This window comes from Apodemus sylvaticus, chromosome 1 (genome assembly GCF_947179515.1).
Source record: "Apodemus sylvaticus chromosome 1, mApoSyl1.1, whole genome shotgun sequence".
NCBI lineage: Eukaryota > Metazoa > Chordata > Mammalia > Rodentia > Muridae > Apodemus > Apodemus sylvaticus.
Window position 1 is genome coordinate 79,628,323 of NC_067472.1, and position 13,690 is coordinate 79,642,012.

Genomic DNA, 13,690 nt, shown 5'->3' on the forward strand with positions numbered 1-13,690 from the left:
AGTACAGATGTTGTTTGACCTGGGAAGGGAGCCCTCGTCCTTATGAGTACTCAGAAAATTGTTCATTTGTGTTCTTCAGTCTGCTTAGAGGAAGATAAATTAAGTGATCTGTCAAGGATTTATTTTAGGTGTTTTTTTTGAAGATAATTTTAGACTTTAGAATGTTGTAAAGTCAATGAGGATGTCTGTGTGCTTCCTACAGAGCCAAAACCAAAGCCCTGCAGGAAGCACCCTGAGTGCTGATTTGTGACCAACTCAGTTTTTGCGCTCCTGGTACTGACAGGCAGTTGAGGCTGGTGCTGCTACCTCTTGACTGTGCTCAGTAGTTACTCTGATTGCAAGTTATTTTGAACTCTAAAATATTTGATAGCTTTCTTATTTTTTAAATAATTTTTATTTTATGTTTATTGGTGTTTTGTCTGCATGTATGTTTGTGTGAAAGTGCCAGATCTTGGAGTTACAGACGGTTGTGAGCTGCCATGTGTGTGCTGGGAATTGAGCCAGGTCTTCTGGAAGAGCCACCAATGAGTGCTCTTTACCACATCTCTCCAGCCCCTGATAGCTATTTAAAAAACAAGAAGTTACTACCTGTATATTTGCTTCCTTCTCTTGTTTTCTATTTACTTTCTAAATGGTTGTCTTGCACTGTAAATGTACTTTTCCCACTTAACAGTATATAGAAGTGGTTTTTCAGATTGCTAATGTTTCCCAAGTATTTATTGTGACCGTACCTTTGCATTGCATAGATTCTTAGGCAATTCAGATCTTTGCCATAATAAACACTGTGTTAATGTCTTTGCAAAAAGCCTTTTCTGAATATTAGGAGTTCCTTTGAGACAGATTCCCAGAAAGGCTCACGGGTTGGTAGGCTCCCCATCCACCCTTTCTCATAAATCCTTTATTTTGGGATAATTCTAAGTTTAATATGCACATTTAAAGATACTTCATCATGTCTTCCAGAAAGGTTATGGAAGCTTACTCTTTTTTCCAGCAATGTTAATAAATATCAGTGGCACTGATTATCTTAAGAAAGTACTCCTAAGCCAGGGCGGTGGTGGCACATGCCTTTAATCCCAGCACTTGGGAGGCTGAGGCAGGCGGATTTCTGAGTTCGAGGCCAGCCTGGTCTACAGAGTGAGTTCTAGGACAGCCAGGGCTACACAGAGAAAACCCTGTCTCAAAAACAAACAAAAACAAACAAAACCTCACCCCCCAAAAAAAGAAAGAAAGAAAGAAAGAAAGAAAGAAAGAAAGAAAGAAAGAAAGAAAGAACTCCTAACAAAGGTTAGTCTTAACTATTCTTCAGTATTGTGTGTATATAGGAAAAGTTATTTTGGGTTAGAGTTTATTTCCTGCTATAGGAGTAGTGTGTTCTCTCTCTCCCTCCCCCTTCCCTCTCCCTCCGACCCTTCGTGAGATAGATTTGTGATTTGGGCTAGACAGATCACATTACAATCTTCCTGCCTTATATCAAGTGCTGATTTATAGGTGTACACACCATCATGCCTGTCTTAAAACTTAACAAATTCAGTGACATAAGACAAGAAGTGCAGTTCACTAAGAGCACATCCAGCATGCTCCTAGTTCAGTTCTCAGCACCACAAACAACATGTGACATTGGGTACATTTGAGATGTAGCGTTTGAGAGTTTTTTCATTACTCCAGAGGAAGTCCTGTACCTACTCAGGTCTGTCTGTCCTTCCTCCAAGCCCTGGCTTTTGTGTATATGGATATGTTTGCTGTGAATACTTTATATAAATGAAACCATACAGTATGTGACCACTCAGTCTCTCTCTCCCTCCCTAGGGTCTTGCTTATGTTGCCTAGAACATAAGCCCTTGAACTCCTAGGGCATCAGTCTCCCAAGCACATAGAACTATGGAAGTATTTTTTTTCTAAACCACATAAAAGATGATTTATAAGATTACATTTGTGCCAGTCGGTGGTGCCAGCACTCAGGAGGCAGAGGCAGGTAGATCTCTGTGATTTGGAGAATAGCCTGGTCTACAGAGTGAGTTCCAGGACAACCAAAGCTATACAGAGAAACCCTGTCTCAAAACAACAACAGAAAAGATTACATTGACTCACACCTATGTATTATAGTTAGAAGATGGGTAATCTCTTTGGTAGCAGTCTGGAATTCTGGAGAATTGGGCAGACTGCCTCAGGCTGTACCATGCAGAAGAAGTAGTTTTTACAGTTAGGCAGTAGAGGACCAAAGACTGTAGGCCTGAGATAAGGAATCTGAGTCAAGGACAAAGGTGGCTTTTGAATGAAACGGCAGCACTTTTCATGCTGGGGATAGGTAGGAACCTTGTAGATAACCCTTGGTCCTGCTCACACAGAATTCTAGTGGGCATGGGCTACCATTGATAAACTTTGTTTTTAACACCAGCCAGTGACTATAAATATGAAGGGGCTGGACATGGTTCTGTGAGTAAAGGTGCTTGTCATTGAGCTTGACTGTCTGAGTTGGTACCTAGGAATGCGTGGAGGGTGGAGGGTGGAGGGCTATTACTTCAGTATTTCCTATATTTCATAAGCTACTATGACATCATTATCTTGATTTCAAAGCTTTCACAGATATGACAGCATCAATAAAAAATATGATTAGAGCAGTGCTGGGTATAGTCAGAATAATAAACTGGTAGCAACTTTGGGACATTGTCTTCATAAAAGCAAGTGACAAAGCTGGGGTTGTAGTTCAGTGATAGAGGACTTGCCTTGGATTCAGACAGATGAAATAAGATGTGTTTACATGATGTTCACATAAAAGAGATCTGTGGTGAGGGAGAGATTGCTCCTAACCAACACTTGCACACTGAGGTATATTCCTGATTGTCTTTCATGCCAGGGCGCTCCAGAAGCGTGCAGAATTGCCTCAAGGTGCCCAGGCTTGAATCAGTGGACTGGCTCTAGTGGGTCTTTTTCTACTGTCATGCATCTTTCTCAGTGGAAGCACTGGTGCTCATCAAACTGGCTGGTTTGTGTAGACAGCTTTTTTCTGTGTCCTTTATTCTTGTTGTGGTCTACATTTAGGGGTAGCCTTTAGTACCCCATGCTGGAGAAGCAGTTGAAAGTTTTCTTCTGGGCCCGCTCTTCCTTTGCTCAGGAGTGATTTCTCTTCTGGTGTACTAAGGAAAGCATCACATGTGGTTCCACTTCTGCCAGGTATGTGGTCCTGCAACCATGTATCACTACCATGCCTGGCTTCATACTAGAATTCTCACTGCCCTGGTCTGGATGTATTCTGTAGGTAGACAAGGAACTTTTCCAAGGCAGATGTGTCTCTTTGTTCTTTGATGTTCATAGTGTGATGTGCAAGCCTTTGTCCTGGCTGCATGTTTCTGTAACTGCAACACTGTTTCTCTCCCTCCTTAGAGTAAGTTTTCCCAGTAGCTCTTGTTCTACCCCATCCTTATCCTTGTAGCTACTCTTGTTGCTGTGATCTTGAACTTGACAAAACCATGTAAGGAAAGAAAAGGGTTTCATTTGGTTCACTGAGGTTACAGAACAGTATGGTGGGGGAAGGCATGGTAGCAGGAGCTTGAGGAGGCAGCTGCTCATGTTGAATCAGTGAGAGGTAAGTGCTAGTGCTCAACTAGATTTCTGCCTTTTATGCTGTCTGGGACTCCCCCCCCCCCCCAATGGTGCACTCATATTTGAGGTGGGTTTTCCAAGCTCAGCCTAATCTAATCTAGGGAATCCTTCACAGCCATGATCAGAGTCCTATTTCTGTGGTAATTCTAGATTGTAATCGTCAGTGAGCATTCACACCATACTTTTTTAAATCATAGACTGGTTAAGAATGCAACACCACCCCATATGCTGACCATTTAGCTGGAGGGTTTGAGTGAATCCTTTGGAGACACTGAATGTGAGTGACTGTTGTTCTGACTACTAGGGCTAGAGAGATCAGCTGGTTTCATTGGCTTGCTTAAAGAGAAACATAAGATTTATAGTTCAACAAAGATGTGTACTGTTTGGGTTTTAGAAATGAAAGCACCTGTAGGATGTAACATAGAGCAGCAGAGAGCTGAAGGAGGAGGAGTTTGAAGGGCGTGTATCTTGGGACTAGAGCTTCCTTCCTGTTCTTTGCTACTTTCTTGCTTTTTTGATGGCATTGTAGCACTGGTGTGGGGGAGGGGCACCCTCACATTGATTGCCATGTGTGTTACTTTAAGCTTTGGATCTTAAACTACAACCAAAGGCACTTTCCCCTGTTTTTTGTGGTGAAAGTCTAAGGAAGGAGTGTTCATTTGCGAGTGGAGACATCCATGGTGATGCTATTATCTTTGAGAGAAAGTTTACTTGAGACTGAACTTGCTTGCTAATTCTGTACTTTTGAACCTTAGTTGGCAGGTAGTGTGGGATCAGTATCAATATCAGGCTGTGAACCTATAGGAAGAATGTCTTTGGCCCACTGGGGACACATGTTGTAGCTACCAGGAAAGGAAACAGAAAGTTTGATAAAGGCTTCTTTTAAAACCAAGGGTTATGTTGCAGAGAAGATTTTTTTTAATTTCCTTTTACATTTATTTATTTTGTGAACATATGTGTTTGTGTGGGTGTATGTCCCATGGTACACATGTGGAGGTCAGAGGGCTGTTTGCAATATGTGGGCTTTAGGGATCAAGGTCAGGTAACCAGGCTTGGGCTAGCATTTTACCTAATGAACCATCTCTCTCCAGCCTGAGATAGTTATTTAGAGGTCATTAGGTGAAACTTTACAGATTAGTCAAGGTTTGAGAAAACTTATGTATTCATTTTGTCACAGGGGCAAAGGCCCATATAGATCATCTACCATCTGGGCGTCTGTTAGCTTATTTAAAGATATTTTTAACAACTATTTACGTATTTATTTTTCATCAAAATATTTGTTGTTGTGAACAAAGGTCATTCTTACAGCTTTTTGATGGGAAATTAATATTACATGTGCATCTTTGTGGGAATCAGCAGTAATCCTGAGGAGCCGAAGTGATTGATAGCAGTAGTTTAGTAGCAATCTTGTTTTTGAAGTCACCTAGAATTGATCTGAGAACTGTAATACTGTCTATAACACTGACATCAGTAGTTTGATTTTGAGTCCCTACTTTATGCCTGGCATTGTGCTTATTATATGTGCCTTATGTAAATGATCTTGTTTAGTCCTTAGAAGGATCCAGTGTCTTAAAATATTCATCTTTTCCTCTTTTTTACATAGGAGGCAAAGGTTATCTGTTAAAAATGTGGCGCCAAGGTTCAGATGTATTTGAATTAGCCTGGGGAACCTGATTTCATAAGATACATTTTTTCCCTAGTAATGTGGGTAGAAGTCTGCAGAACTGATTTCAAGACATAGACAAAGGGGAGAAACCAGGCTATAATCTTGGTGAGAAATTTAATGAAGGCTGAGCTGTAAATTTTCTCTCCTGCAATAAGTCAAGATGGAAGTCCCCATGAGTGTTCAAATGCCGTGATGGTTCTCTTCCAGGAAGTCTTGGGAATTAAACAGCTTTTGACTCTGCCCCCCATCCCTGCAGGTTTCTCTGCATTCCTCAGGTCCTGTGCACAAGATCTCTGGCTCTGGGCACTGAGGCTGTTTGTACAGAAGCACTGCTGTAGGGTGGTAACCACCAGATTCTGCTTTCTCGTTTGTAGCTTCTCTCTGTACCCCCAGGATCCTTCTGATCCTTCAAATCAGTAACTGTCTTCTTTAACTTAACATCTCAGAGTATCAAACTCATTTGCCAAATAAATAACTTAGTTTCTCAAGGTCAGTCTAGATTTAAAGGCTATGTAAAGCTAGATCTAGAAGAACCGTGGTTGAGAAGACTGCCTTTAGGGGTGTTTATTTGGCTATGAAGAACAGATTGCATCTGAGTTGGAAAAGTTGGAATCAAAGTGACCAGCTAAATGAAGCTAATTTTACAGGCGGTAAAATAGGGAGTGGTAGAAAGTTCGAGGGAAGGTGGTACAAAGTGAGAAAGCATTGGGAAACTGTGTGCAGGCTCAATGGAGCCAGCCGTAGAAAATAGGAAAGAGTCAAAATGTCAGAGTCTGTGACCTTTCTCTTCCTTTCAAGTTTTCTTTGATGAGGTGATTCTGAGCCTTGATTGGCTTTGGTTCCTTTATGAGTCAGAAGCACAGGTCTTTGAACTGCTTATCCAGAAACAGAAAAGACAGCAGCAGAAATCCAGGCAGGGCAGCTGTATTGAATTCTGCAGCAGAGAATGGAAGTTTGTCTTAGATACATGCATGGCTTTCCTAGAGGATTCTAGGACATAGTTCATCATCCCATTTTGCCCAAAGAGTTTAAGTATGTGTGCGTTTTTCTGTTGGGATTAGCCAGGTGAGCCTTGGGGAGGCACAGGCTAATGAAACAGCAATATATGACTTTGCTGTGGTAGCTGCTTTGGATACATAGGCAATAGTGGGACTCACATGGAGACTGTAAGTCTCTCTTTACACTCTAATGAGTAGTTGTGCTAATTGATGAACATGCTGTTGAAACTCATGGTCTAAATTTTGAAGATGCAGTTTGAAAGCTCAAAGCATATGTACATGTTCTTAGAGACAATTTATAGCTGTTACACCATGTAACACTCAAACCAAGAGTAGAATATTCTTGGAGTTCCAAGGTAATTCTTCCCCAAAATAACTATGTTCTGACTGTAATACTCAACTTAGTCTTAGTTCTGTTTAAAAAATTTAATATAAAACGGTTGGGCATAGTGTTACACATCTTGAGTTCCAGCACTCAGGAGGCAGAGAGGCCGAGGCATGTGGATCTGAGTCTGAGGCCAGCCTGGTCTACTAGAGAGTTCCAGGTCAGCCAGGGACCACACAGAGAAATCCTGCTCCAGGCTGTGTGTGTGTGTGTGTGTGTGTTTGTGTGTGTGTGTAAAACAAACAGTGAAAGGGTGTGTTTGTGTTTTGACATTTGTTCATTTGTGTTTATGAGCTCCTTTGTTGTTGCTACAAGGTTCATTCATTCATTCATTCATTCATGTTGTCTTATAGTATTCTCCCATATAAGCAAACCACAACTCATTCCATTAGTGGTAGACATTTGAGTTTTTAAATTATTTTATTCTGTGTAATGGCTCTGTACATTTTATTTGATATATACGCACAAATTTCTGTTATCAGAATTGCAGTTATTAGACTTATCAGCTTTCTCAAATGTGTATGTTCTTGTGCATAGTGTCTGTATATCTCAGTTGTTTAGCAAATACACGATACTGTCAGTTTTAGGAATTTTAAAAAAGTTTTAACTTTTCTGTGTATGGGTGTTTTGCCTGTGTGCTTGTCTGTGTACTTTGTGCATGTGTGGTGTCTGAAAGGGTCAGAAGAAGGCATTGGATCTCTTGGGACTGGAGTTTCAGATGGTTGTGAGCTGCCATGTGGGTGCTTCAGCCCAAAGATTTGTTATTATATGTAGTACACTGTAGCTGTCTTTAGACACACCAGAAGAGGGCATCCAGTCCCATTACAGATGGTTATGAGCCACCATGTGGTTGCTGGGAATTGAACTCAGGACCTTTGCAAGAGCAGTCAATGCTCTTAACTGCTGAGCCATCTCTCCAGCCCCAAACAGTGTTATTAAATGCCGTGAGCCATCTCTAGCTCACTGAGTCTAACTTCGCTATTTTGGTGGTTGTGTGGCAGCCTCTTATGTTCTAAATTTGCACTTCTCTGAGGTAACACTTATTTAGACCTCTTATAAGTCACTTTGTCCAAAGGCTCTTGTCTTTTCTTTGTTAAGTTACTTTGTGCTCTGATGAGAATTCTGTCAGTTCCCATTCAGTGCTTTATTTCTTTGTGTTTAGTGCTTTATTTGTCCCAACTATAGAGAGAAACTGTAACCTTGGTCCTGTAGAGCTCATTCTGTAGAAGCTCTATTGTTTTACTTTCCACATTTGTAGCCTCAGTGTAAGGGTTGTTCACCCCTCCCCTCCATTGATCTCTCTGTGTGTGTCTCAGTGAGTTTTATTTACTTACTTACTTTAATACATTTGCTTGTGTGTTTATTCAGGTGAATATATACTTACATGCCTGCCTTTTGGGAGTCTGTGCTTTCCTCAGGTTGGCAGGCTCTGTGTCAAGGCCTTTACCTGCTAAGCCATTGTGAGAGCCCCTCACTTAGTTTTAAATTAGTATTCAAGACTTGAAACAGAAATCTCAGCAGAAGTTGTGAAACTAGCAGATTGATCTGAATCCTGAGATGCTGACCCTTCCTGTTCCAACTTAGAGTCGTGGGGGCTTTCCTGTATGTTCTCTGTCTCATTACTTGAGAGTGTAGTGTTGTGTGGTATGTTAACCCACCGGTCTGGATCTGGCTTTGCCACTTGCTTAAAATAGCTGGCAAAGGTTTCAGTGGCCTTCCTACTGATGGAGTTGGGGATCTCCAGTATTCTTTAACTATTTGCAGGTCTTTTTTTTTTTTTTTTTTTTTTTTTTTGGTGTTTTGGATTTTTTTCCGAGACAGTGTTTCTCTGTGTAGCCCTGGCTGTCCTGGAACTCACTCTGTAGACCAGGCTGGCCTCGAACTCAGAAATCCACCTGCCTCTGCCTCCTAAGTGCTGGGATTACAGGCATGTGCCTCCACCGACCGGCTATTTGCAGGTCTTGAATGTATCCTGTTTGTCTTCTACTTCTGTTCTGATTGTTTATTTGGGCTCCCTTTTTTTTTTTTTTAATAGTTTAATGTATTTTAATAGCAAACTTATAGGAACAGCACAGAAGACAGACAACATTAAAATGTGTACTTGCATGTAGGACAACTCAGTTTATTTATAGTTATAAAGTTGAACTGTTGAAATGTGTTCACTGAAACATTCTGCTTGCATTAATGTCTTACAACTTGCATTTATATTAAAAATTTACACACAAATGAACATGGAGAAACTGCCAATACCTGATTCTGTCCCCTATGTTTCCACTTGGCAATCATATTAGGTAACTTTGACCCCATGGAAAAAAAATCTAACATTCAGAACTACTGATACAGGAGAAAGAAAAAAAATTTTTGAGAATGAAATGTTTCCCCTTAAGCACGTTCTCCGCGTGTGCAGGGTGCTAGCTGCATATCTTTTGGCATAATTGTTACACATTTGGCATTGATAGCACACAGGTTGGTATCTTCGAAAAGGCTAGCCAGTTAGGCCTCATTTGCCTCCTGCAAAACGCCAATTGCTGCACCCTGAAAACTCAGATCTGTTTTGAAGTCCTGAGCAATTTGTTGCACCAGACAATGAAAGGGGAGCCAGTGGCGGGCTGGCATTAGAGAATGGCAGTCCTGGGACTATTTTTTTTTTTTTTAAAGACTTATTTATCATATGTAAGCACACTGTAACTGTCTTCAGACACAGCAGAAAAGGGCATCAGATCTCATTACGGATGGTTGTGAGCAACTGTGTGGTTGCTGGGATTTGAACTCAGGACCTTCAGAAGAGCAGTCAGTGCTCTTAACTGCTGAGCCGTCTCTCCAGCCCCACTGGGACTCCTTTTTTTTTTAAACCATGTATAAACACAATTTGATTTTTGGGCTCTTTTCTGAGAAATAATAGTGATTCTGTTTAGTATCCTCTGCAGACATGAATGAGTATAGTTTTGGAGGAGATCTGACTACTTTTGTTTGGCAGTGTTCCTGCCTGTTTTTATTTGGTATCTAAGACCAAGTAGATATTGGGGTAGCTGTCCTTGCCTCCTTAGTTTATCCTGCAGTTTTGTATATAGATCACCGTATTTGATCCTTGTGAAATACAGTAGTGTTGGAATTATTGAAGTGATCAAAATGTAAACAGCCTGGATTTGTGCATGTTGGGAGATACCTGGTGATGCTCTGCTGGTTCTAGCACTGTCTGCTAAAACTTCTCCATGCACTTGTTCATGTGCTGCATTGTCTTTACAGTTGATGGAGCCTCTTGAGTTATTTTAGCTCCTTGGGTTGGAGTGCCAGGTAGGTAGACTGGCAGGTAGAGATTTTTGGGAGAGGCTGTCAGTATTGTTAGTATAGACACCAGCCTTAGAGCATGCAAAGTATGATTCTACACTGGGGGGGGCGGGGCTTGGAGGTCACGACTTCAGGGGTTTCCCCAGGGCACACTTGTCTCTTTGCTTGCAGCACTCATCTTCCCTTTTCATGCTCTCCTTTCTGTTTTCATGTCTTACGCACATGTACACGTACGCATGATATTTATTTTTTTTTGTTACTGAGTTACTTTAACACTTGCTCATTTCCATATTTCTCTAAGGCTTTATAGAGCAGGCTGGCCTCAAACTTAGAGATTGTCGCTTCATCCTTTCAGGTTCCTGAGTACTGGGATTAAAGGCATGCAACACCATGCCTGGCTCTAGTCTAGCCTTCTTTTTACTTTTTATTTTTATTATGATTATGATTATGATTATGATTATGTATTGCTTCTTTTGAGACAATCTCATAGTGACCAGGCTGGTTACAAGGCTTATTTTTTCATTTTTAATTGGGCACGCACACATGTGTGTTTGTGTGTTTTGTGTGTGTGTGTGTGTGTGTATGTACATATGTATAGTGTGTGCAGGTGCCTGAGATGGTCAGAGGTATCAGATTCCCATGCCATTGTTGTTATGAGTCATTGTGAGCCACCTAAGATGGGTGCTGGGAACTTAGGTCCTCTGAAAGAGCAGTATGTGCTTTTAACCACTGAGCCATTTCTCCAGCCCCTAGACTGGCTTCAAACTTCGTGGCTGAAGATGACTGAACTTCTTTTGTTTTCATCTCTCTGACTGCTGGGATTATAGGACTGTGCCTTTGTGTGTGTGTCCTTTGTGTGTCTCAGTGTGTGTTTGTGTGTATTGTTATTGGAGATTAGCTAGGCAAACACTCTACCAACTGAGGTGTGGTCCCAGCCTTTACTTCATTTTGAGAGTGTCTCGCTAGGCTGCCCAGGTTAGCCTCCTGTCTTAACCTCCTGAGAAGTGTGGGAGATAGACTAATACCACAAGGCCTAGTTGTAGTTTAATTTTAAATAGAACATTCTTCCCCTTCTCCCAAATGAAATGACATGCAAGTTCTTACTGTCTCCAAACTACTAGGGCAGAGATCTTCCTGTCTCAGCCTGTCAAGTAGTGGGATGTGTACCATTCATCTGGCATATAGGTAATTTTTATAGAACAAGTTGGCTTGCAAGCTATAAAATTCAGACAAGAGCATTTCTTTGAGTTACACGTGCTAATACTATGGGAAAATGAATCATTCATAAGGTCAGTTCAGCTGTCATTGCATGGCCAGCCTTTTATGTATGGGAGGCACAGCCTTGACCGGCACTACCTGTGCATGGCCAGTGTTGGTGGTGTATGTGGTGCTGTTCTTGTAAGTTAGCTTATTAAGGGATTAAGGGAGATAGCTGAAGTTCCTTTGTCTCCACAGCAGTAAATGACTGGCTGGAGGCTTCCAGACTTCTCACAGTTCAGCAGGAAACATGTTTAAAAGTGAGCCTGTTGTCTTAAAAGGCTCTGCTATCTGCTAGTAAAGGAGATTTGGGGAAGGGAAACAGTTAGGAAAAGAATTAAGAACTAACAAAAATAACAGGAATTCTCAGGTCGATAATGCCAATGAGGGTTCAAACATAGTCTGTGGATACTCAACTTTTTTGCACACAGACTGTATGGAGTGGTTTCTGCTACTATTATTTAAATAAATAAATAAATAATTTATTTATTTATTTGTTTGTTTTTTTCAAGACAGGGTTTCTCTGTGTAGACCTGGCTGTCCTAGAAATCACTCTGTAGACCAGTCTGGCTTTGAACTCAGAAATCTGCCTGCTTCTGCCTCCCAAGTGCTGAGATTACAGGCATGTGCCACCACTGCCCGGCATTTAAAATTTTTTTATGAGATCAGGTCTGTAATCTAGGTTGGCCTAGAACTTGTTTGTCATCGTCTTGCTTCAGCCTTCTAAGTGCAAAGACCACAGGAATGTGGCATTAGACTTTACATGGGCTTTAGAATCAAGCTTACTGGTGCAAGCAGCTGTTCTTGCTGGGTGACAAGGAAGTGGAGATCCATGTGCAAGAGGGAACTTTTCTTTTTCTTTCTTTTTTGCTTTTTGAGACAGGGTTTCCCTGTGTAGCCCTGGTTATACTGGAACTTACTCTGTAGACCTAAAACTTAAGGAGATCCACCTTCTGCCTCTGGAGAGCTGGGGTTAAAGATGTGCACCACTATACCTGGTTCAAAGGCCTCCCTCTTACCTCTTGTCTCTTCTGCCCTTTGTGGATCTGCAGCAGAGTTAAACTTTGAGTGCCTGCCTAAGCTTTGCTCTCAGCTGTGTGCACAGCATACATCTCTTGGCCCTTCATGTGAGATTGAAAACTGAATATATGCAAGCACCTGAAGCACCTACAGAAACTCCAAGAGGCCATGTGGCTTACATTTCCGCTGTGTTAACATCTGGGTAATTATTCAGGCAAGGGTGTCCAGGTTGTATATGGAGTGCCTGTAGGCTCCCAGGATTTTTGCTCTCCCTGTTCTGCCCAGGCCAGGACTGTTAATTGCTTTCAGCATCATTCTATAATTGCATTTTCAATTGCTTGTTTTTCTTTTCCTTAACATAAATAGTTAAAATGACGTGGCATGAGTTTGTAGAAGATACTAAAACTGGGTTTTAAGCCAGATGGAAATTTCTCTTGTTTTTCTGGCTTGCATTGTGCATTTGAAGAATGTTAAACCGTTTGGGGGAAGCAAATTACTCTTGTGGACAGGAGTTGGAGGGAACTGGGGGGCAGAAGCAGTTACTGATTTTTTTCAAATTCCTTTGCCAGGCATCTGAAGAAGCCTCCCTCAGGGCATTGGAAAGCCTGATGACAGAATTTTTCCATGACTGCACAACCAATGAAAGGAAGCGTGAGATAGGTAAGTGGATTCGGGGAAGAAGGAATTGATACCCTTGGTTGGCCAAACCTGCAAGTTCCCCTTGAAGTCTTGGCTGCTTTGCTCTGGTTCATGTCGGGCAGGTAGGGCTCGCACACCTAACATAGCAATTGGTTTTCATGCCTTTCAGGCAAGTGGAAAAGCCTCTGCTTTGTTTCTAATCTCAATAGTGTTGTTGAAAGAGGCCCACAACCATTAATTTCAGAACAAGAACAGTTTAAGAAAGTGTCAGAATGGTCACAGTGAGACACAGTGGAGTCTGATGAGTCCCTAGCTGGTCGGCCTTGGAGACTTCTCATCACTTTCTCTTCTCCTCCCTGTCACCATCCCCATTCTGTGGTTTTCCTTAATAGCGAACATGGAGGTGTACGCACTTGCTGTCTTGGGGCCTCAGTGTGTTTGAGAACCCACTTTTTTGATTTTTTTATATACATTACCACAATAATGTTAATCAAACACACTAGAAAGAAGATAATTTATTCTATTGTCAGATCCTGCCTCAGAGATATGATCCACTGTGTTGCTTAAGCAATCTTTCTCCTTTGAATCCTCTCTTGGACATTCTTTCTTTGTGTGTCAGAGAGGCTACTTTGTATTCATTGGATTGTTGCTTTTCTTTCCTTAAGGTCTGTCCTGGTCTCAGAACCTTAAAGACTCATTTCTGCTCCATTGACTTGACTCATGTTAGCCAGTTAAACCTCCTGGTCCATCCAAAGTCCCCATGGGGTTTGCAGGTGTCTAGGAGATCTTTGCCATAGAAGCGTCATGTTGTCTGGTAGCTGGGACTCCCAATAGCCT

At 41.6% G+C, this 13,690-nt stretch overlaps 1 protein-coding gene across 4 annotated transcripts in view; it reads left to right on the forward strand.

Moving 5' to 3' along the window:
- Xpo6 (exportin 6) overlaps nt 1–13,690 on the forward strand; it is an 88,157-nt gene that overhangs the window by 10,161 nt on the left and 64,306 nt on the right. For all 4 annotated transcript variants that reach the window (XR_007980303.1, XM_052199625.1, XM_052199638.1 and 1 more), the window contains exon 2: nt 12,784–12,874. Coding sequence is in view for 3 of the 4 variants with exons in the window: in XM_052199625.1 (XP_052055585.1) it covers nt 12,784–12,874 (91 nt within the window). In the remaining variant the exon portion in view is untranslated. The remainder of the gene's footprint in view (nt 1–12,783; nt 12,875–13,690) is intronic.